We start from the raw sequence: 21,632 nt of genomic DNA, 5'->3' as shown, positions 1-21,632 counted from the left end.
GTGCTATAGAAGGGTCATGGTGTGTCCTTTTTATGGGTAGCTTGTCTAAATCATTTAAAACAAGATTTTTAAAAACATTGATAGATGGAGGTAAAATACCTGGGTTGAACAAGGATGGATTGCTCAAACCAGAATGTCTAACTGTTGTGGAGTTAGAGATCTTATTAGTTGTACTTGGGAGAGACAAAAAGTGTCTCTGAATATGTAACTTACGGATGAACTTGTGCACATCAATAAATGTGTTAAATTTGTTAAGTTTTCTGGGTGGGACGAATTTAAGACCCTTATCTAGAATACATTTTTCACTCGCTGATAATGTTGCTGTGCTTAAATTAAAAATGCCCGCGCCTACTGTGTCCTTTTTCTTTTTATGCTGGATGCGCCTCCCCCCTCTGGTGCCTCGTTTGGTTTTTGGTTTCCTCCACGTGTGGGGGAATCCCTGTGAAAATCCTGATGATGAGGGGGCCCTGGTGGGTAGTTACGGTTATATGGGGGTCTGAATGGAGGCTCATCATTGTAAGTCATGTAAGGGGGAGGGTCACGTTGGAAATGGTGATCCTCATCTCTGAGGGGTAGGTAACGATTGTAGGTACGAATAGGAGTGCTATGTGGGTAATCTTCCCTACTATGACTATAATTGTCATCCCTCCGAGTTCTACTGTGTTCACGGGGAGTGTGTTGGTAGCCACCATTGTTATTTCCATGGTGCCTATCTGGGCCGTGATTCTGATTATTTCTACCTTTACCCTTATACCGGGGTTTGGAGCCTTTCCCCTGGTGATTGGGGTATTGGACTTGGGCAGGGGATCTGCATACATAGTCATTTGTTCTGGGAGGTCCACTAGACCTAGGCGGGGGTGGAGGAGGTTCATATATTAACCTTCTTTCCGTCTCCATAGCCTCAGGTTGCATAATGTCTGATGCTGGATCATTACCTGGTTCTAAACCAATTTTTTTCTGCCAATTAAAAACAGCATTGGATTTATAATCGTTAACATCACGATTATACTTTTTTTGTTTTTTAATACGTTGATCTTTTTCCTCTTTCTCCAGATGGTTTCTTAGATTGGAGGATAACGTATTGTACTCTGGTGTGCCCAATGCTGGTGTAAGTTTTTCTTTGATATCTTTGATTTCTTTGTCAATGAGGGGTAACCTAGCCTGTTTCTTATCTATCAAGAAATTTAACAGTTTAATACCCATATCATTGAAAAAGATGAACCAGGCATCAAACTCAACCTCTCCTTGTTGGGGATGTATGTCCCAACGTAAACCCCGAGGGACCATTTTCTCTTTAATATATTGTCTCAAGAAGGCGATGTCCCATTGAATGTGAACTTCTGAGACCATCACGTTCTTGAGTCTGGTAAAGAGACCACCAACTTCAGTATTAGTGGAGTTAGGTGTAAACACACCTTCAGTGTTGAAAGATCTAGAGGTCCTATATTCAAAGATATCCATTATAAAAAAAGAAACAATTTAACAAAAAATATGTCAAAGGACAAACAATCTAAGAAAGCTGCAGTGGATAATGAGTCACAAAAAGAAATACAAAAAAGGGGGGGAGAACACTGCGCTATAGTTTGTGAAGAAATGGCCACAACAGCCACAACAGCAGCCAACACCAAAAACAAACAAAGTTCAACAGGTAAAATAATAAAAACGGTGTAGCGCTTCAATAATAATAAATGTGTTAAACATAAATTATAAAGGTAATAATAAAAATCGCAAAGATATAAGTGCTTAGAAATAAAAGTCCAACATTAGGCGCTCATTCCACTATGTTGCTGGCATAGGAGTAACCAAACCGTCACAAGGGAGGAAAATGGTGCACTAGGCGAGATGTATCCATGTGGGTCTACTTGATTGAAAACATCAGAGAAAAGTAGATAAATACTTCTTACCGGAACAGTTGGACCCACACAGTCATATGACGGTTGGATCTAAAGGGCTTGAGGTCACAGTCTGGGACCAAGGAGTATGAGGAGAGAGGTCTGTTGAGCTGATAGAAGAGCTCCAGGCAGTTGAAGGCTCGATGTTGGATCCTTTCAGATGGAACGTCAAAGTAATCAAGCTCGAACGCAGCTAATGGATATCTTTGAATATAGGACCTCTAGATCTTTCAACACTGAAGGTGTGTTTACACCTAACTCCACTAATACTGAAGTTGGTGGTCTCTTTACCAGACTCAAGAACATGATGGTCTCAGAAGTTCACATTCAATGGGACATCGCCTTCTTGAGACAATATATTAAAGAGAAAATGGTCCCTCGGGGTTTACGTTGGGACATACATCCCCAACAAGGAGAGGTTGAGTTTGATGCCTGGTTCATCTTTTTCAATGATATGGGTATTAAACTGTTAAATTTCTTGATAGATAAGAAACAGGCTAGGTTACCCCTCATTGACAAAGAAATCAAAGATATCAAAGAAAAACTTACACCAGCATTGGGCACACCAGAGTACAATACGTTATCCTCCAATCTAAGAAACCATCTGGAGAAAGAGGAAAAAGATCAACGTATTAAAAAACAAAAAAAGTATAATCGTGATGTTAACGATTATAAATCCAATGCTGTTTTTAATTGGCAGAAAAAAATTGGTTTAGAACCAGGTAATGATCCAGCATCAGACATTATGCAACCTGAGGCTATGGAGACGGAAAGAAGGTTAATATATGAACCTCCTCCACCCCCGCCTAGGTCTAGTGGACCTCCCAGAACAAATGACTATGTATGCAGATCCCCTGCCCAAGTCCAATACCCCAATCACCAGGGGAAAGGCTCCAAACCCCGGTATAAGGGTAAAGGTAGAAATAATCAGAATCACGGCCCAGATAGGCACCATGGAAATAACAATGGTGGCTACCAACACACTCCCCGTGAACACAGTAGAACTCGGAGGGATGACAATTATAGTCATAGTAGGGAAGATTACCCACATAGCACTCCTATTCGTACCTACAATCGTTACCTACCCCTCAGAGATGAGGATCACCATTTCCAACGTGACCCTCCCCCTTACATGACTTACAATGATGAGCCTCCATTCAGACCCCCATATAACCGTAACTACCCACCAGGGCCCCCTCATCATCAGGATTTTCACAGGGATTCCCCCACACGTGGAGGAAACCAAAAACCAAACGAGGCACCAGAGGGGGGAGGCGCATCCAGCATAAAAAGAAAAAGGACACAGTAGGCGCGGGCATTTTTAATTTAAGCACAGCAACATTATCAGCGAGTGAAAAATGTATTCTAGATAAGGGTCTTAAATTCGTCCCACCCAGAAAACTTAACAAATTTAACACATTTATTGATGTGCACAAGTTCATCCGTAAGTTACATATTCAGAGACACTTTTTGTCTCTCCCAAGTACAACTAATAAGATCTCTAACTCCACAACAGTTAGACATTCTGGTTTGAGCAATCCATCCTTGTTCAACCCAGGTATTTTACCTCCATCTATCAATGTTTTTAAAAATCTTGTTTTAAATGATTTAGACAAGCTACCCATAAAAAGGACACACCATGACCCTTCTATAGCACAGGGTCTTAAATCTTTATGTGAAAGGAAAAATCTCATCATCCGTCCTGCAGACAAGGGTGGGGGCATAGTGGTTTTAGATAAATCTCGCTACATAGGGGAAATGAACAGATTATTGAGCGATGTCACCACCTATAGCCCCCTACCAGGGGACCCTACCCTCAAATACAAAAAAGCACTCATACAGATCCTAGACGAAGGTTTTTCTCTGAGTATTCTAAATAAGAAAGAAAGAGAATTTTTGATCCCACTGGCTCCACGCATTCCGACAATATACCAACTCCCTAAGATACACAAGGACTCTGTGAATCCACCTGGCCGCCCTATTGTGAGCGGTATAAATTCCATCACCTCGCGAATAGGGAAATACATAGATTCCTATTTACAGCCCCTAGTAAGGAATATACCTTCCTACTTACAGGACACAGGTGATACAATCCGACTACTTGAAAATATAGAGTATCATGACGATCTCATTCTAGTCACAGCAGATGTTTCTGCACTATATACTTGTATCCCACAGGATTTAGGTCTGAGAGCTGCTGAACTGTTCCTCTCCAGGGATTCCACACTTTCTGTGATACAGAGGAATTTCCTTATGCAACTATTAGAGTTCGCTATGTCTCACAACTACTTCTGGTTCCAGGGCACTTTTTATACCCAGAACAGAGGGGTTGCCATGGGGGCCAAATATGCACCCAGCCTGGCCAATTTGTTCATGGCCCAATGGGAGGAGGATGTCGTCTATGCCCTTAACAGGCCTGAATTGGTACTGTGGGCTAGGTATATAGACGACATCCTCCTCCTATGGAAGGGTAGCCGGACTTCTCTTGACTCCTTCATGGCAACCCTTAACGCCAATGACCGTGGCATTCAACTGACCTTTGAGGCCAGCACAACTAACATCCATTTTCTCGACTTAGAGGTCATGGTAGTACAGAAACGCCTGGTCCTGAAGACTTTCTTCAAACCAACGGATCGGAATGGCTATATTCCCGTTGACAGCTGCCATCATCGCCAATGGCTAAATTCCATCCCACGCAGTCAGTTTCTCAGGCTCAGGCGCAACTGTACGAATGTCAGTGATTATATATCCCAATCCTATACCATTCGCAAGAGGTTCCAGGACAAGGGTTATGATCTACGCACCCTTGATGTTGAAATTCAAGCAGCTCTACATACTGACAGGGGATCTCTCACACAAAAAAAAGTCAAAGCAGGAACAAGTGATAAATATAAATGGTCCTTTTTCACAACTTTTTCTACACAACACAACGACATAAAGAAAATTATTAATAGGCACTGGAAGGTACTACAAAGCGATAAAGTCTTGGGTGGGATTATTCCAGACAAAGCTGGAACCATCTACAGGGGAGCCCGATCTATACAAAATGATATTGCTCCTAATGTAATAGATATCCCCAAATCGATACAATTTTTCCCACAGAGTAAGGGTTACTTTCCCTGCAGAAAATGTAACGTCTGCCTTCATAATATGCTGGGCAAGGGGAAAAGTGACTCCTTCACATCCTCAACCACTGCACGTAGATACCTTATGAAACACTTCACTACTTGTGTCACCAGATACATTGTCTATCTGATTACTTGCCCCTGCAACCAACAGTATGTTGGTCGCACTATTCGCAATTTCTCCATTAGAGTCAACGAACATCTTAGTAAAATCAAAAAAGGGTGTGATAAACACCCGGTTCCGAGACATTACCTTGAAAAGCACAATAGAGACCCCACGGGCACCCGCTTTCAAGTCATTGACAAATTTGTCCCAGGCTGGAGAGGCGATTCATGCCTGAGGGGGGTTTCGCGCCTCGAGACATTCTGGATTTATGAATTGAGGTGCTACTCCCCCTTCGGCATGAATACAGACTGGGACATCAACAGCTTTATTAATCAGGCTTAATCTATCTTATTACGGACCATTAGTGCCCCATATTATTTCTGTTATGGATTGGTCTTATTTCTTCATTATTTCTCTATTTTCCTCTTCTGGTCTTTATACACCAATATACCCAATATTTATTTTTAGGTCACTCTAATTATACTTTTTTATTTCATTCCCATGACACTATGTTCAAATTCCTTATACACCTCGTATTTCCAGCATATTCTTCCTTTTCACATATTCACTTCTCAAATTACTGTCCCTTGCCGGAATCTGGATATATGCATTTATTATTATGCATTTTTCTAGACCATGTGTGATTGGGGACAGATATCCCTTCACATATTCACTTTACACCAATGTTTATTTTCACTTTGGCATTAGTAGCGAATATGCCATGTTCACCTTATTTAAGCTCACTCCCGGGTTTTAGGTACTTTAAAATATCTATTTAGGTGAGTATGTGCGTAATTTGTGCGCACTACATTTGACCCATGCCACTATTCTTCATATTTCACATCATCTTCATTATTACACATGACCTTTTCCTTATTAGTTGTAAAAATCTCCTGAGTAAGATGTACAGTCTAATTATGGAGTGATATTCGTTTTTCTTTTTAAATATATTTTTTCTGTTTTATTTCGGTATGTGCGTCCCTTTACTTGCGGTATCTTTTCGATCTCAAATGCTATAACGTTTCCGTGGTTGTCATGGTTACGTCGGGTTTAGTATTGGACGTGACGTGATGTTGTCACATTCTTTATATTCCCTGTGATGATCTTGCTTCATTTGCCCTCGATCCATCACTGCGCATGTCAGGACGTAATTACGTCATTAGCCGTGACGCATGTGCGGAGTGACGCACCCTCGGATTGGCCCTTTCACTGTCGGCCACGCCCCGTGGCGTGTGACGCTCACCATGCGCGAAAACGGCGCCATGTTCAGATGTCTCCACCTCCTCTACACTCCTGTGGAGAGATGTAGAGCGTGACGTTCACGTCTACACGCCCCCTTTGCATCTCCGCATAACCACGCAATACAGGACGTTTACACATACACGCCCCACTTCGTCGTCATGCACTTGATATGCGCTCACGCTGTTTGTTTTGATCCACAGCGTGGAGCGCACACCAAGGAGAAATTGGCGCCAAATTTTGAATGTTACCTCCTCCCTACATTCCTGCATAATGATGTGCAAACACTACACGCCCCCACTCCATTGATGTGAGCCTGTTCTAATCACTCCCACATTTAGTCACATGACATACACACTGAGTGGTTGGTGTAGCCCTCCCTGTGTCATTGCACGTCATGACACCTTAGATCATCTGATCTAATTTTAAAAAGACTGATCATCACGTACGAATTGTCACTATGGTTACTCATGCATATTTCCAGGTTATACACTGCCAGCACAACAAGTAAGAGATATCTACATTATATAATGACAGATCTCTATTGGACATTATTACTGAGACTTCAACAGCTCTATTTAGGACATAATACAAATAAATCAGTTTGTATATGGGGGAGTAAAACTCAGCCTATGTATAATTGGTAATGCATGTCCGATTTTATGTTTTGGAACTGGATGCGCTCTTTATATACGTTTTATATGTGCATTGAACCTCCCTGTATCTTATGAGTCTAATGAGGCTATGAATAATGCAAATGTAAACAGGCAGTTTCAGGTGAAGGTACAATGCAATTCATGTACAATTAACAACGCATGTCTGACCTTTCTGCATTGGTGCTGGATGTGTTCTCTGTATAAGCTTTATAAGTGAATTGAACCTTCCTGCATCTATATACCCGATCAGGCTATGAACAATATAATCTATGTAGTGCTACTCACACGTGAGCATGGTGGCATATCTTTCACATATTTTTTAGATTTTATTGTTACCAATACCCATCTAATAGTTTGTATGAGTGACATTTTTAGATGTTATTTGTATTTGTTTATACTGTCTGAATAAGTATACTCTGATTTGACTAAACTGTTCACTGTAGCTTTAAGAGGTTGTCTGTGATCGGATTCCCCGCCTCCTGTTAGGTGGAACCTCTGTCTCATTCTCTATATATTTGTCAGCAATGTGGTGGGTCCCAACATGCCCCAGTTGAAGACACCTATGTCGAAACGCGTCGGGCGAGCTGTTGGCACCCCACATTGCTTTTAACTTTATTTTGCTTTTTATGTGATCACCAAGTCATTAATTACCTTTTGACTTCAATAAACCAATATTTTTTATATCGTTTGACCCGCACCATGTGGAGCCTTTCTTTCTTTTTCTCCATTTTTTTGGTTTAATACTTCACAACACCCCCCTCCCCATCCGGGGGAGGTTGGAGTATTGGTATAACGGGCTGCGTTCGAGCTTGATTACTTTGACGTTCCATCTGAAAGGATCCAACATCGAGCCTTCAACTGCCTGGAGCTCTTCTATCAGCTCAACAGACCTCTCTCCTCATACTCCTTGGTCCCAGACTGTGACCTCAAGCCCTTTAGATCCAACCGTCATATGACTGTGTGGGTCCAACTGTTCCGGTAAGAAGTATTTATCTACTTTTCTCTGATGTTTTCAATCAAGTAGACCCACATGGATACATCTCGCCTAGTGCACCATTTTCCTCCCTTGTGACGGTTTGGTTACTCCTATGCCAGCAACATAGTGGAATGAGCGCCTAATGTTGGACTTTTATTTCTAAGCACTTATATCTTTGCGATTTTTATTATTACCTTTATAATTTATGTTTAACACATTTATTATTATTGAAGCGCTACACCGTTTTTATTATTTTACCTGTTGAACTTTGTTTGTTTTTGGTGTTGGCTGCTGTTGTGGCTGTTGTGGCCATTTCTTCACAAACTATAGCGCAGTGTTCTCCCCCCCTTTTTTAATAATAATAATAATAAATCGTGTGAAATCTTTGACACAGCTTTTGATCAGATTTCAGTTAAAAAAGCAGAAGAAGAATGCATCCCTTTAAATATGTTGTAAAGCGCTAATGTCTGCGCTATATATGTAAATCCTCTGTAATAATAATACTAATAATAATAATAATAATTCTATGAAACATTTCACACCAGCAGATTTTAAAGTCCTGATTGCTGCTTTTTTTTGGTGAGTTTAAAGCTGAACCAAAAACGCACCTCCCCATTGAAAAGGCATTAAAAAAACACTAGCGGTTGCAGTTTGAAAAGTGCTGCTTGCTGCTTTTTTTGGTGCATGTTTAAAGCCACATAAAAAAAAAAAAAAAAAAAAAATGCACCTCCCCATTGAAAATGCATAAAAAAACACCAGCTGTTGCAGATTTTATAGCAGTTTTAAAAGTCCTGCTTGCTGCCTTTTTTGGGGCGTGATTAAAGCCCCACCAAAAACGCACCTCCCCATTAAAAATGCATAAAAAAACAAACAAAAAAACAGCGGTTACAGATTTGTCCTGATTGCTGCTTTTTTTGGTGCGTTTAAAGCCAAACCAAAAACGCACCTCCCCACTGAAAGTGCTTTAAAAAAAAAAACGGAAGTTGCAGTTTTAAAAGTCCTGCTTGCTGCTTTTTTTTGGTGTTTGATTAAAGCTGCACCAAAAACACGCCTCCCCATTAAAAATGCATAAAAAAAAAACACTGGCGATTGCAGATTTTAAAGTCCTGCTTGCTGCTTTTTTTGGTGCATTTAAAGCCGCAACAAAAATGCACCACCCCATTGAAAATGCATCAAAAATACACCGGCAGTTGCCGTTTTAAAAATTCCTGCTCTCTACTTTTTTTGTTGTGTGTTTAAAGTCGCACCAAAAACACACCTCCCCTGCAAGGTAAACTCTCAATGTGCTAGTTTGCGCATCTCATACTAGCACATTATGTGAAACTTACCTTAAAACAAAGCTGTTCCAGCGCCACAATGTCAGCGCTGCTGGGGCTCCCATCTTCACCTGGCTTGCTTCTGGGTTCATGGGCTCCAGCTCTGTGACTGACCGGAGCCGCGATGACGTCATGCACACGGGAGCCGGCGTTCACAGCACAGAGCTCGGAAGGAAAGGCACGGGTGGCATTCACCAGAAATGTCACTGGCTGCATGTTTAGGAGATATTTACACTACCTATGGATACGCCTTATTATAGATTTAGCTATAAGTACAAGTCAGTAAAGGAAGTTTACTTCCTCTTTAAAAGTCCTGCTTGCTGTTTTTTTCTGTGCGTGTTTAAAGCCACACCAAAAACGCGCCTTTCCATTAAAGTGCATTGAAAACGCATCAAAAACACACTGGCGTTTGCCATTTTAAAAGTACTGTTTGCTGCTATTTTGGTGCATGCTTAAAACAGGGCCAAAAACACTCCTCCCCTTTAAAATGCATTTAAAAACGCATAAAAAAAAAACACCCGCGGATAAAATAAAAGCCTCATGCATGTGTCCTGCTTCTTAATATAGGGGGTCAACAATGCCAAGAGTTGGTGAAAGCAGGCATCTGTCATCTGGAGATAATTCCAAAAATCATTCCTATTATTCTCACGGAGCTCCCGCAGCAAAGGCATATGACATAATTGGTCACGATTAATAAAGCAACCAATTTTTGGTCCAAGAAATCCTGCTCCTCCTGTTCCTGTACTGGACTTGGGTCAAAGCAATAACTCCAAGGCCAATAATAAATAACACGTTATCTCCTCCACAACATGTTTGGTTGACAAACGGCCGTTCAGAGACGAACTGAAAAGCATGAAATGAAAAGCGCGAATCAACACTCAACAAACTTCTACTAACACAAAATTAGCAGAAATAGCCCAAAAGGTGGCGCTAAAGAGATGCAAAATCACGTAGTACGCCACTACGTTCGTGTTTGTTGGCCGACAATTCCTTGCCGTTTGTATGCAAGACAAGTTCCTGGCCAAAGGACCCAGGCTATGGACCCTTCATGGCATCAGGATATCAGGACTGTTGGAGCTTGGGTGGAAAAGACTCTGCAGGGACCAGTCTATTGGTCTTGCATGGCACTTGATGACATCATTGTGTAACCACTGTCCAGAGCATCTTATAGAAATGGCTTTGGGGGAGGGGTTGCGCAGATGGGGGGGGGGGGGGTCTGCTGAAGCAAGGAGTAAAGTAGGTATTGCAGTTTAATCCTCATCTCCTAGATTTAATGACCAACTGTATAAATTGGAGTATTTTCCCATCCATGCTCAATCGATTTTTATTAGCTCCAGGTTTGGTGAATCATTCATGGTGGTCTAGTAACTTGTGAGGACTGATTGGCACTCTTCAGATATGAGTTTACTGACATTCCCACACACAGGCAGGCTCTTGATTAGTACTTTCAATACAAATGCCTGAAGATATCTGTGAAAGGAAATGTCTCAATCATGATGGTACGACAAGAATTCCCTTTACGGAAGAACGGCACCTTGCACAATACAGCATGAGGAAGCAGCAGTATGGCTGCAGCAGCTGCCGGCTCAGCCTGTACAGCGGTACAATTCCAGATGCAAAGCTCTGTCTCTGGGGACTGTTTCCTATAGCAAGGATAGCAGCCCAGAACAACCAATCAGAATTCATCATCACTAATCTGACTACAGTAAATGGCTGCCTGTGATAACAACAAATTAACAAAAAAAAATAATAATTTTATATATTTATAATTAAAATTAATGAGCTGGGGTTCTACGGAGTCCCTTTGAGTTCAGCTCAACTCGGAACGTTTTCAGACCCGCATGTCAGTTCAACTTCGGGAGCGATTTCAGAGACATCTGTGTGGGTTCCTACACAGATGTCTATACAAATTGCATCCCAAAGTTGCCAAAAGTAGTACAGAAACTACTTTTGAGAATTGGTGTGGTGACGCAAAGTCAGAGTCGCTCCGATTCGGATGGTGCCATTGCCGGCAATAGCCTCTGGTCCTTGTTGGCAGTATAGATCTAACCAAAGCCATCAGGAAGGACCTAATGTACAAATAAACCTGGTCCCATTACACTAGAGGGGAATTGTTCTGTAGTCCAGTATAAGAAATGGCAAGGCTGTAAATAAGAGCAGTTCACTGTAATGCTGTGTACACGTGGCCAGACTTTGACAGCAAAGGTCCAACAGAACCGGCGGACAATTCGGTGTGGGCTTCATCGGACCTTTGCTGTCGAAAAATCAGACGGACTTTAGATTTAGAACATGTTTCATATCTTTCCGACGGACTCGAGTCTGGTCGAAAAATCCATCCGTCTGTGTGCTAGTCCGATGGACGAAAACCGAAGCGAAGGCAGCTATTGGCTACTGGCTATGAACTTCCTTATTCTAGTCCGGTCGTACGTCATCATGGTCGAATCCGTCGGACTTTGGTGTGACTGTGTGTGGCCAAGTCTGTTTCGGAGGAATTCTGGTCGAAAAGTCCTTCGGAGTTCAGTCCGGAAGAACAGTCCGGCCGTGTGTACGTGCCATTAGGCTTTACAGTGCCTTGCGAAAGTATTCGGCCCCCTTGAACTTTTCAACCTTTTGTCACATTTCAGGCTTCAAACATAAAGATATAACATTTTTATTTTTTTGTGAAGAATCACCAACAAGTGGGACACAATTGTGAAGTGGAACGAAATCTATTGGATATTTTAAAAACTTTTTTAACTAATAAAAAAATGAAAAGTGGGGCGTGCAAAATTATTCGGCCCCCTTGCGTTAATACTTTGTAGAGCCACCTTTTGCTGCGATTACAGCTGCAAGTCGCTTGGGGTATGTCTCTATCAGTTTTGCACATTGAGAGACTGAAATTCTTGCCCATTTTTCCTTGCAAAACAGCTCGAGCTCAGTGAGGTTGGATGGAGAGCATTTGTGAACAGCAGTTTTCAGCTCTTTCCACAGATTCTCAGTTGGATTCAGGTCTGGACTTTGACTTGGCCATTCTAACACCTGGATACGTTTATTTGTGAACCATTCCTTTGTAGATTTTGCTGTATGTTTGGGATCATTGTCTTGTTGGAAGATAAATCTCCATCCCAGTTTCAGGTCTTTTGCAGACTCCAACAGGTTTTCATCCAGAATGGTCCTGTATTTGGCTGCATCCATCTTCCCCTCAATTTTAACCATCTTCCCAGTCCCTGCTGAAGAAAAGCCGGCCCAAACCATGATGCTGCCACCACCATGTTTGACAGTGGGGATGGTGTGTTGAGGGTGATGAGCTGTGTTGCTTTTACGCCAAACATATATCGTTTTGCATTGTGGGCAAAAAGTTTGATTTTGGTTTCATCTGACCAGAGCACCTTCTTCCACATGTTTGGTGTGTCTCCCGGGTGGCTTGTGGCGAGACTTTTTATGGATATCTTTGAGAAATGGCTTCTTCTTGCCACTCTTCCATAAAGGCCAGATTTGTGCAGTGTACGACTGATTGTTGTCCTATGGACAGACTCTCCCACCTCAGCTGTAGTTCTCTGCAGTTCATCCAGAGTGATCATGGGCCTCTTGGCTGCATCTCTGATCAGTCTTCTCCTTGTCTGAGCTGAAAGTTTAGAGGGACAGCCAGGTCTTGGTAGATTTGCGGTGGTCTGATACTCCTTCCATTTCAAAATGATCGCTTGCACAGTGCTCCTTGGGATGTTTAAAGCTTGGGAAATCTTTTTGTATCCAAATCTGGCTTTAAACTTCTCCACAACAGTATTACGGACCTGCCTGGTGTGTTCCTTGGTCTTCATGATGCTTTCTACGCTTTCAACAGAACCCTGAGACTATCACAGAGCAGGTGCATTTATACAGAGACTTGATTACACACAGGTGGATTCTATTTATCACCATCAGTCATTTAGGACAACATTGGATCATTCAGAGATCCTCGCTGAACTTCTGGAGTGAGTTTGCTGCACTGAAAGTAAAGGGGCCGAATAATTTTGCACGCACCACTTTTCAGTTTTTTATTTGCTAAAAAAGTTTAAAATATCCAATAGATTTCGTTCCACTTCACAATTGTGTCCCACTTGTTGGTGATTCTTCACAAAAAATAAAAATTTTATATCTTTATGTTTGAAGCCTGAAATGTGGCAAAAGGTTGAAAAGTTCAAGGGGGCCGAATACTTTCGCAAGGCACTGTACATATACTTTGTGAAAGCTCTTCCAAGCCATTATGATCTATGTACTGATAGGAAGTAAACTATGATTGGTATATTGTATATATAGTTATAAGATCAGACATACGTATAGTACATGGTTGATATACCAGCAAGTCTAGCTTCTTATTAAAGCAGACACAAACATATGGTAAAACAAACTCTGTTGTAACTAAATTTTACATTTTATGTATTTTCTTTTTTTTTTGTAATCTTACGATGTCCCTTCAGATAAAAGCCAACATTCCCCAGACCCGGCAGCTGTTCTATAACTTACAGACCAACAAATTAATGTTAGGTCTTCTGGCACCACAGCACTTGCAACTGTATTATTATTTTTTGGATGTAAGCTTTCTCCTGCATGTGGTCCCCAGCATGAAAATCATTAAGCGGAGGGAAGGCTCAGCTGGTTAGATCCTTAGTCTAGTCCAGGGGCAGCGGCCTGTGAAATGCGAGACTGTAATTCATACTCCTGTGTTGGGGTCACTATTAGATGGCTGGAGATGGCTCTCTAAGGTCTTCTCTATAATGTTTTGATATACACAGTTGGAGATACAGGTCATGGCGTTAGACACATCTCCTTTCATACAGGCCCCACCACTTTTCTAACTGGCAATGCTCCATGAGCAATATGGGATAATCTTTAGAGATGAACTCAAGGATTGAATTCTACTGTATATCCACTTGCCGACCCACCACAGTACATATACTGCAGCAGGGCGGCTCGTACAGGCACCATAATGAGCTTACCTTTGTGCCCATGTGTCCCCCCCCCCCCATTGTGATTGAACATAGCTAGACTTGGCTAGCAGGTTCCCCCCAATGATTAGTGGCCAGGACCTGCTGATTGGCTGTGTCCAATCACAGCGCAGAGCTCTGTGTTGACAATCAACACCAGGCTTTGTACAGAGGGAACAGTCTCTGGACTTAGCCAGTCCTAAGAGTTCCCTTCACTGGAACTAAGGGGCCAAGCCCAACCCCTGAAAACGACCCCACATCATAATCCCCCCTCCACCAAATTATTTGGACCAGTGCACAAAGCAAGGTCTATAAAGACATGGATGAGCGAGTTTGGGGTGGAGGAACTTGACTGGCCTGCACAGAGTCCTGACCTCAACCCGACAGAACACCTTTGGGATGAATTATGCCCCATACACTCTTTCAGATTTTATGCTCATTTTTTCCTTCAGGTTTATCAAAACCATGTAGTGCAAGGGCCTGCCTGATTGTATACAAATTGAAACTCCTAAAGGTTTGACCTCATATTACATGGTTTTGGTAAATCTGAAGGAAAAAAAATCAGCAGAAAAAATGATAGTGTGTATGGGGCTTTAGAGCGGACACTGCAAGCCAGGCCTTCTCATCCTACATCAGTGCCTGACCTCACAAAATGCCCTTCTAGAAGAATGGTCAAACATTCCCATAGACACACTCCTAAACCTTGTGGACAGCCTTCCCAGAAGAGTTGAAGCTGTTATAGCTGCAAAGGGTGGGCAAACTCAATATTGAACCCTATGGTCTAAGACTGGGATGCCATTAGCCCTTGTACACACGGTCGAACATTCTGACGGAAAACGTCCGATCAGACCATGTTGTCTGATAAATGTGTGTGGGCTCCATTGGACTGTTTCCGTCGGAATATCCGACTGACAACATTTTAGAGCTGTGCTATAAAATTTTCCGACAACATGATCCAATCGGACTTTGTTCGATCGTTTGTAGAGAATTCGGACAAAGTGCCACGCATGCTCAGATCAAATTACGAGACCAAAGTTATTGGCTACTAGCCTGAACGTAGTCCCGTCGTAACGAAATAACATCATCACGTTACGAACGATCGGATATTCCGACAACTTTGTCCGTCCGTGTGTAGGCAACACCAGTTTCGGACAAAATCCGTCTGACAAAATCCAACGGATTTTATTGTCGGAATGTCCGACTGTGTGTACAAGGGCTAAAAGTTCATGTGCGTGTAAAGGCAGGTGCCCCAATACTTTTTATAATATAGTGTAGCTCATGCTGGATGCATACAGGTGCTGGCTGCAGAAGCCCAGCTCTCTAATATATATATATATATATATATATATATATATATATATATATATATATATATATATATATATATATAGTCACAGTCAAAATTAACCCAATGTGCGACATAACAAGGTCTGCGGCATCAGTTATGTAAAGATATATTTTACCAACCATACAAATCCAGCCTCATGGTGCTACCTCTCCTTTTTCCAGGCAGAGTGCTGCTGTTTTTAGTAAATGTCTGCCAGAGAAATCACCTTAAATTTGTTCCTATTGCTTAGAGCAGTGGGGGGCTGGATGCAGCCCTTTGCTTGCCTTTATCCGGCCCCTGATACGAGACACTATTCTGCCATCTAAAACCAACAATGGGCCACTATTCCTTCCCTATGATGCTACCGATGGGGCACTATTTCTCCCCCTAATAGCAAATGTGGCGATGTTTACTCCAACTGATGCCAGGAAAATTTCCACTCCCGCTGGCCACAGTCCGGTCCTCCTAAAGTCTGAAGGACAAAAAACTGGCCCTTTGATCAGAAACTTTGGAGACCCCTGGCTTTGAGATCTATTAGAGCAACCATTGTCAACCAGGGTTCTGTGGAACCCTGGGGTTCCTCCAGAGGTTGCTAGGGGTTCCTTGAGCTGTGGCTGTTGAACCACCTATTTGATGGTGCCTACAGAATTCAATGTTTAGCACCACTTAGCAAAGCCAGCAGCGTGACACCAAATATCTTTTTAGCGGTCTTTAAGGGTGGCATTCTAAACACCACTTTAAGGGGGACATTCTTCCTGTTGACCACCAATATAAGGAGTATTGTTTCTATTGAGCCTTATGATTTGGTGAAAATTATTTTTGGGGTTCCTCTAGGGTTAAAAGGTTGAGAAAGCCTGTATTAGAGGGCGCTCTGCACTGTGTTGGCTAGTAGTAGTTAGTCACATTCAACTGGACTTGTTCTGTAATGTTGAAGACACTTTGTAGCTTCTCCAAGCCACTTCTTGAGGAACTTCTCCAAGCCTTTCCATGAGATACAGCAAAAACAGGCTAACACGTTTCTATAGAGCCTTAGGCTCGGTTCACACAGGGGCGGCACGACTTGCAGCGCGACTCACAGACGCGACCTGCACACGACTTCAGCGGCGACTTGCAAAACGACTTCTGTATAGAAGTCAATGCAAGTCGCCTGAAGTCGCCCCAAAAGTAGTACAGGAACCTTTTTTCTAAGTCGGAGCGACTTGAGTCGCTCCTATTAGAACGGTTCCATAGTACAGAACGGAGCACGACTTGTCAGGCGGCTAAGTCACCTGGACAAGTCGCCCCTGTGTGAACGGAGCCTTACTCATAGCACTATATATAAGGCTCTATAGTGGAAACACGTTATCATGTTTGTACTGTATCTCATGATGTATTTAATAAAGATTTGTATCCATGGATGAAACCGAGTTGACGGGCTGATTTGGTTGAATGAATGAATTATTTTGCCCATCACCAATTGGGATGAATCCAAGAATGGGAATAAATATGTCCCCAACTCCATCCTGCTGCTTTTAATACCAGTCATCGCACATGGCTTACTCTCTGCGCGACATTGTAAAAAAAGTAAACAAAAATAGATGACAATAAACGATGGCCCCTCGGGTCCCGGCATACTCGCTGATAACGGCGTGGCCATCCTGTTAATGGCAGTGACAACAGATCCCAGAATCCTCGGGGAGGTTCAATCAGAGTTTACAAACCACCTTTTGTCATAATCCTCCGAGCACAAACATCAATCACTCACTTCTTATTCAGGCCTGTTATTTTTCCGAGAGGAAGGCTGGCCGAGCAGTCGGCTTCCTTTTTAACACGGTTTGATGGTGATTTCATGTAATTGGTTGTGCGCTCAGTAACCTGAAGGAATGCCGAGCAGTAATTAGGCTCAGTGCTGTTTCCTTCAGATACTCGGCCTTGGCTGTGTGTCTGAAGATAAACCTGCAATTACAGGCTTCTGGTGGGAACGTCACTCCAAGACGGCCGCTGGATCGCCATCCAAAACGGCCGCAGAACGTCTCTGCGTGATTCACGGCGTTTCCACAGGACAGATGAGGAAAACATCTGCCATAACACTACTGGCTTCAACTTGAAGGGAGAAATTGGCCATGATTGGTTTTTAAAGTGTACTTTCACCCAGCTTTTACCCCCAACCAAAGAAAAAAAAACAAAAAAAAAAAACATGTACAATAGACATGTGCACAACAAAAAAAAATGTGTTTAGTTTTGTTTTTTTCGACATTTCCGTTGATTCGTAACTATTCGTAATTTCGTAAGACTTGAGTTTTATATTCAGACTCATTCGTATTTTCGGAACAGATATATTTTTGATGATTCTCAACCAGGGTTCTGTGGAATCCTGGGGTTCCTCCAGAGGTGGCTAGGGGGTCCTTGAGCTTTGGCTGATGAACCACCTATTTCATTATGCCTACAGAGTTCAACGTTCAGCACCATTTAGCAAAGCCAGCAGTGTGACACTAGAGATCTTTTAGCTGTCTTTAAGGGTGGCATTCTGAACACAACTTTAAGGGCCCTTTCACAATTGTGCTACTCCAAAGTCGCGCGATTTTGCCGCAATTTCACGGCCGCAATTTTGGCAAGACAGTCATACGACTGTGGATCTGACTTTGCCCCACAACTTGAAGTACAACTTCAATGAGCAGCGACGCGACTTTGATTACCAAATAATTAGGGGGAACTCCACGCCAATTTTTATTTTTTTTTTTAAGAAAAAAAAACGGCATGGGTTCCCCCTTCATGGGCATACCGGGCCCTTCAGTCTGGTATGGATTTTAAGGGGAACCCCCATGCCAAAAAAACGGCGCGGGTCCCCCCCAAAATCCATACCAGACCTTTATCCGAGAACCAGCCTGGCCGGTCAGGAAAGGGGGTGGGGACGAGCGTGTGCCCCCCCTCCTGAGCCATACCAGGCCGCATGCCCTCAACATGGGGGTGGGTTCTTTGAGGCAAGGGGGCCCTGCCCCCCACCCAAAGAAAGCACCTTGCCCCCATGTTGATGAAGACAAGGGCCCTTTCTCAACAACCCTGGCCTTTGCTTGTCGGGGTCTGCTGGCAAGGGGGCTTATAAGAATCTGGGAGCCCCCAGATCCCAGCCCCCCATCCTATGTGAATGAGTATGGGGTAGCCATTCGTTCAGTGAATCTGAATGTACATTTGTTGTGTGTGAATTTGTTACATTTGCTAATTCCCTCTGGCATTCCCAAGAATTGTTACATTGTATGTCTTGTTACAAAGGTGTACTTATTTCCTATGCTCCTCAGCTCCCTCTAATGGCCATAATACGGTATTTTACTACTACATATAATGAAAGGACATTCGTTCTTAATGGAAAGTAGACTAAACATTCATTTTTGCTCAATTTCATAAAATGAATGTACATGTAGCAGGGCCGGGGCAAGGATTTTTTACACCCTAGGCAAAACCTCACCTGCCGCCCCCTTGGCTCCACCCCTTTGCCCTGCCCATGTATACCCCACCTTTTTAATGAAGTGTCCATCAAGTGCACCCTCATCAGCACCCATCAATGCAGCCTCACCAGCGCCCATTAATGCAGCCTACCAGTGCCCATCAATGCAGCCTACCAGTGTCCATCAATGCAGCTTCACCTCACCAGCGCCCATCAATGCAGCCTCACCAACGCCCATCAATGCAGCCTACCAGTGCCCATCAAAGAATGTTTGCTTGCTTTCATACATTCGGGAGTCAAGACACAGACACAGTCCTCCGCCATCCACTGCACTTCTGACACTATGTGTGAATGTAGCAACGGCTGCCTGCTGATGCTGAGACTTTGTTGCTTGCTGCAGAGAGGAGAGTGTAGAAACACCAGTGGCCGGGTGCCCTAGGCAGCAGTGCACCCTAGGCGGCTGCCTAGTTTGCCTAGTGGCAGCGCCTGCCCTGACATGTAGATTCACTGGATAACTTACTATGTGATTTTCTTTTTATAACTAGACCACATAGGCTTAGTGCACTTTGCACTTACCACCTTGCCCTTTGCATTGTTTCATCTGGATAAGCCTGAACAAGTTCTATGATTTCTGCTACAGAAAAAAGGTCCCGTCACATTCAGAGGAGGAAATCAGATCCCTATTAATACACAATTGTCACCTTCTTTGTCGGGGAGAAGAGCTGGAAGGACATGGAGATTGATCTTACCTTCCTCTTCTTTGACCTTCCCTCTGACTGTAATGTCCTTGTGCATTGCTCTACACATTCAGAAAAACTCAGGTTACTGTGATCGGCGCTGTAGTCCAGGTCCGCCAGTTTTGCCAGGGACAGGATATAGTTACACGCTATTCTCAAGATGGCCAACTTAGACAGCTTCTGTCCATAGGAATAACAAGGCACCTATGAAGGGAGAAGAGGATACATTACGTCTGGCAATAAAACGCATCAAGTTCCTTTTTTTTTTTTTTTTTTACATTTACTACCTGGAACATTTTAAAACAACCAATCTGTACACATAGGGAAAAATTGCTGCTAGAAAACACCAAAATCTAATTTTAACTGCCTGCTGCGCAAAGTGCTGCTCACAGCAGCCCCAGGAGAGAAGCAGTGATTGCAAGGGTAGCTGAAGACTGTTTTCTTCAATGCTGGTCAATGCTGGTGTGGTATGATATTGTATTTTCAGTAAGTACACACTTCAGGGATTATTGCTGGGATGGCAAACAAGTTGTACATGTGTGGAGTATTGTGGGATCAGTTACAATTAAATCGCTACTCTGCACACTTTGTGTAGTCTTTTTTTTAAACAGTTGATAGCTACCTAAGGCTGCATTCACACCTGAGCGTAGCGTTTTCAAGCAGAAAATCGCGCGATTCGCTGCGTTTTTTACCGCGATTTTGTGCAGGGCAAAAGATCACCAATGTTAAAAGAAAAACGCCCAAATCTGCTCAATTCGAGCGACAAAAAAGGGTCCGGAACTTGTTTGAGCTTCAGACGACATGGAGTGGAGATGTGAACCATCTCCATTGAGAATAATACATTTTTTCCCCTCCAGCGTTTTGAAGCTTCAGGCTTCAAGCTACAAAACGTTCAGGTGTGAATGGGGTCTTAGACCCCATTCACACCTGAGCGTTTTGTAGCTTAAAGCCTGAAGCTACAAAACGCTAGAGGGGAAAAATTCTATTATTCTCAATGGAGATGGTTCACATCTCCACTCCATGTCGCCTGACGCCGAACGCCTGAAGCACAAACAAGTTCCGGACCCTTTTTTGTCGCTCGAATTGAGCAGATTTGTTCATTTTTCTTCTTTTAACATTGGTGACCTTTTGCCCTGCACAAAATCGCGGCAAATCGCAGTAAAAAACGTCGCGAATCGCGGTAAAAAACACTTGAAAATGCTACGCTCAGGTGTGAATGCAGCCTAAAGCCCCGTTCACATTGGAGCAATTCGACATGCGATTTGACAGGTCAAATCGAACGACAAGTCGCATCCTATTTCCGGCAGTGGCACCACTCAAATTGTTGTGACACCGACTTTGCGGTGCCGCCTCGGTTTGAAAAAGTAGGACATTTTGGCGATTTTTGGTGCGACTTCAATAGACATCAGTGCATGAAGCCACACAGATGTCTTTAAAGTAGCACCGGAAGTGACACTGAGATGCGGCCTTGAAATTGTGCGATTTCAGGTGAAATCGCACAATTTTAAAGCCGCACTCAATGTGAACGGGGGGCTTGGGGATTTATAAACCAAACAAATGTGCCAGCATTCACAAAGCCGTAATGTGTCTAATATGTTTATTTCCTGTGAGTGCCAGCACCACCTAGTGGCCATACTGCGGTATTTTTCAGCAATACCTTAACCACTTCAGCCCTGGAAGATTTTACCCCCTTCCTGACCAGAGCACTTTTTACAATTTGACACTGGGTTGCTTTAACTGACAACTGTGCGGACATTTGGCGCTGTACCAAAACTAAATTTGCATCCTTTTTTCCCCACAAATAGAGCTTTCTTTTGGTGGTATTTGATCACCAGTTTTTATTGTTTACACTATAAACAAAAAAAGAGCGACAATAGATAAAAAACAAAACAAA

At 42.9% G+C, this 21,632-nt stretch overlaps 1 protein-coding gene across 1 annotated transcript in view; it reads right to left on the bottom strand.

Moving 5' to 3' along the window:
* Nucleotides 1-21,632, bottom strand: part of ATOH8 (atonal bHLH transcription factor 8) — a 109,543-nt gene that overhangs the window by 37,352 nt on the left and 50,559 nt on the right. Inside the window, exon 3 of the mRNA XM_077477958.1 lies at nt 19,751-19,942. Coding sequence (XP_077334084.1) covers nt 19,751-19,942 — 192 coding nt within the window. The remainder of the gene's footprint in view (nt 1-19,750; nt 19,943-21,632) is intronic.

The sequence above is a fragment of the Lithobates pipiens genome, unplaced genomic scaffold (genome assembly GCF_037356315.1).
Source record: "Lithobates pipiens isolate NorthernLeopardFrog02 unplaced genomic scaffold, aLitPip1_a1.2 Scaffold_13, whole genome shotgun sequence".
NCBI classification, from domain to species: Eukaryota; Metazoa; Chordata; class Amphibia; order Anura; family Ranidae; genus Lithobates; species Lithobates pipiens.
The sequence above is the reverse complement of the archived record's forward strand: the minus strand, read 5'-3'. Positions and strand labels throughout refer to the sequence as shown.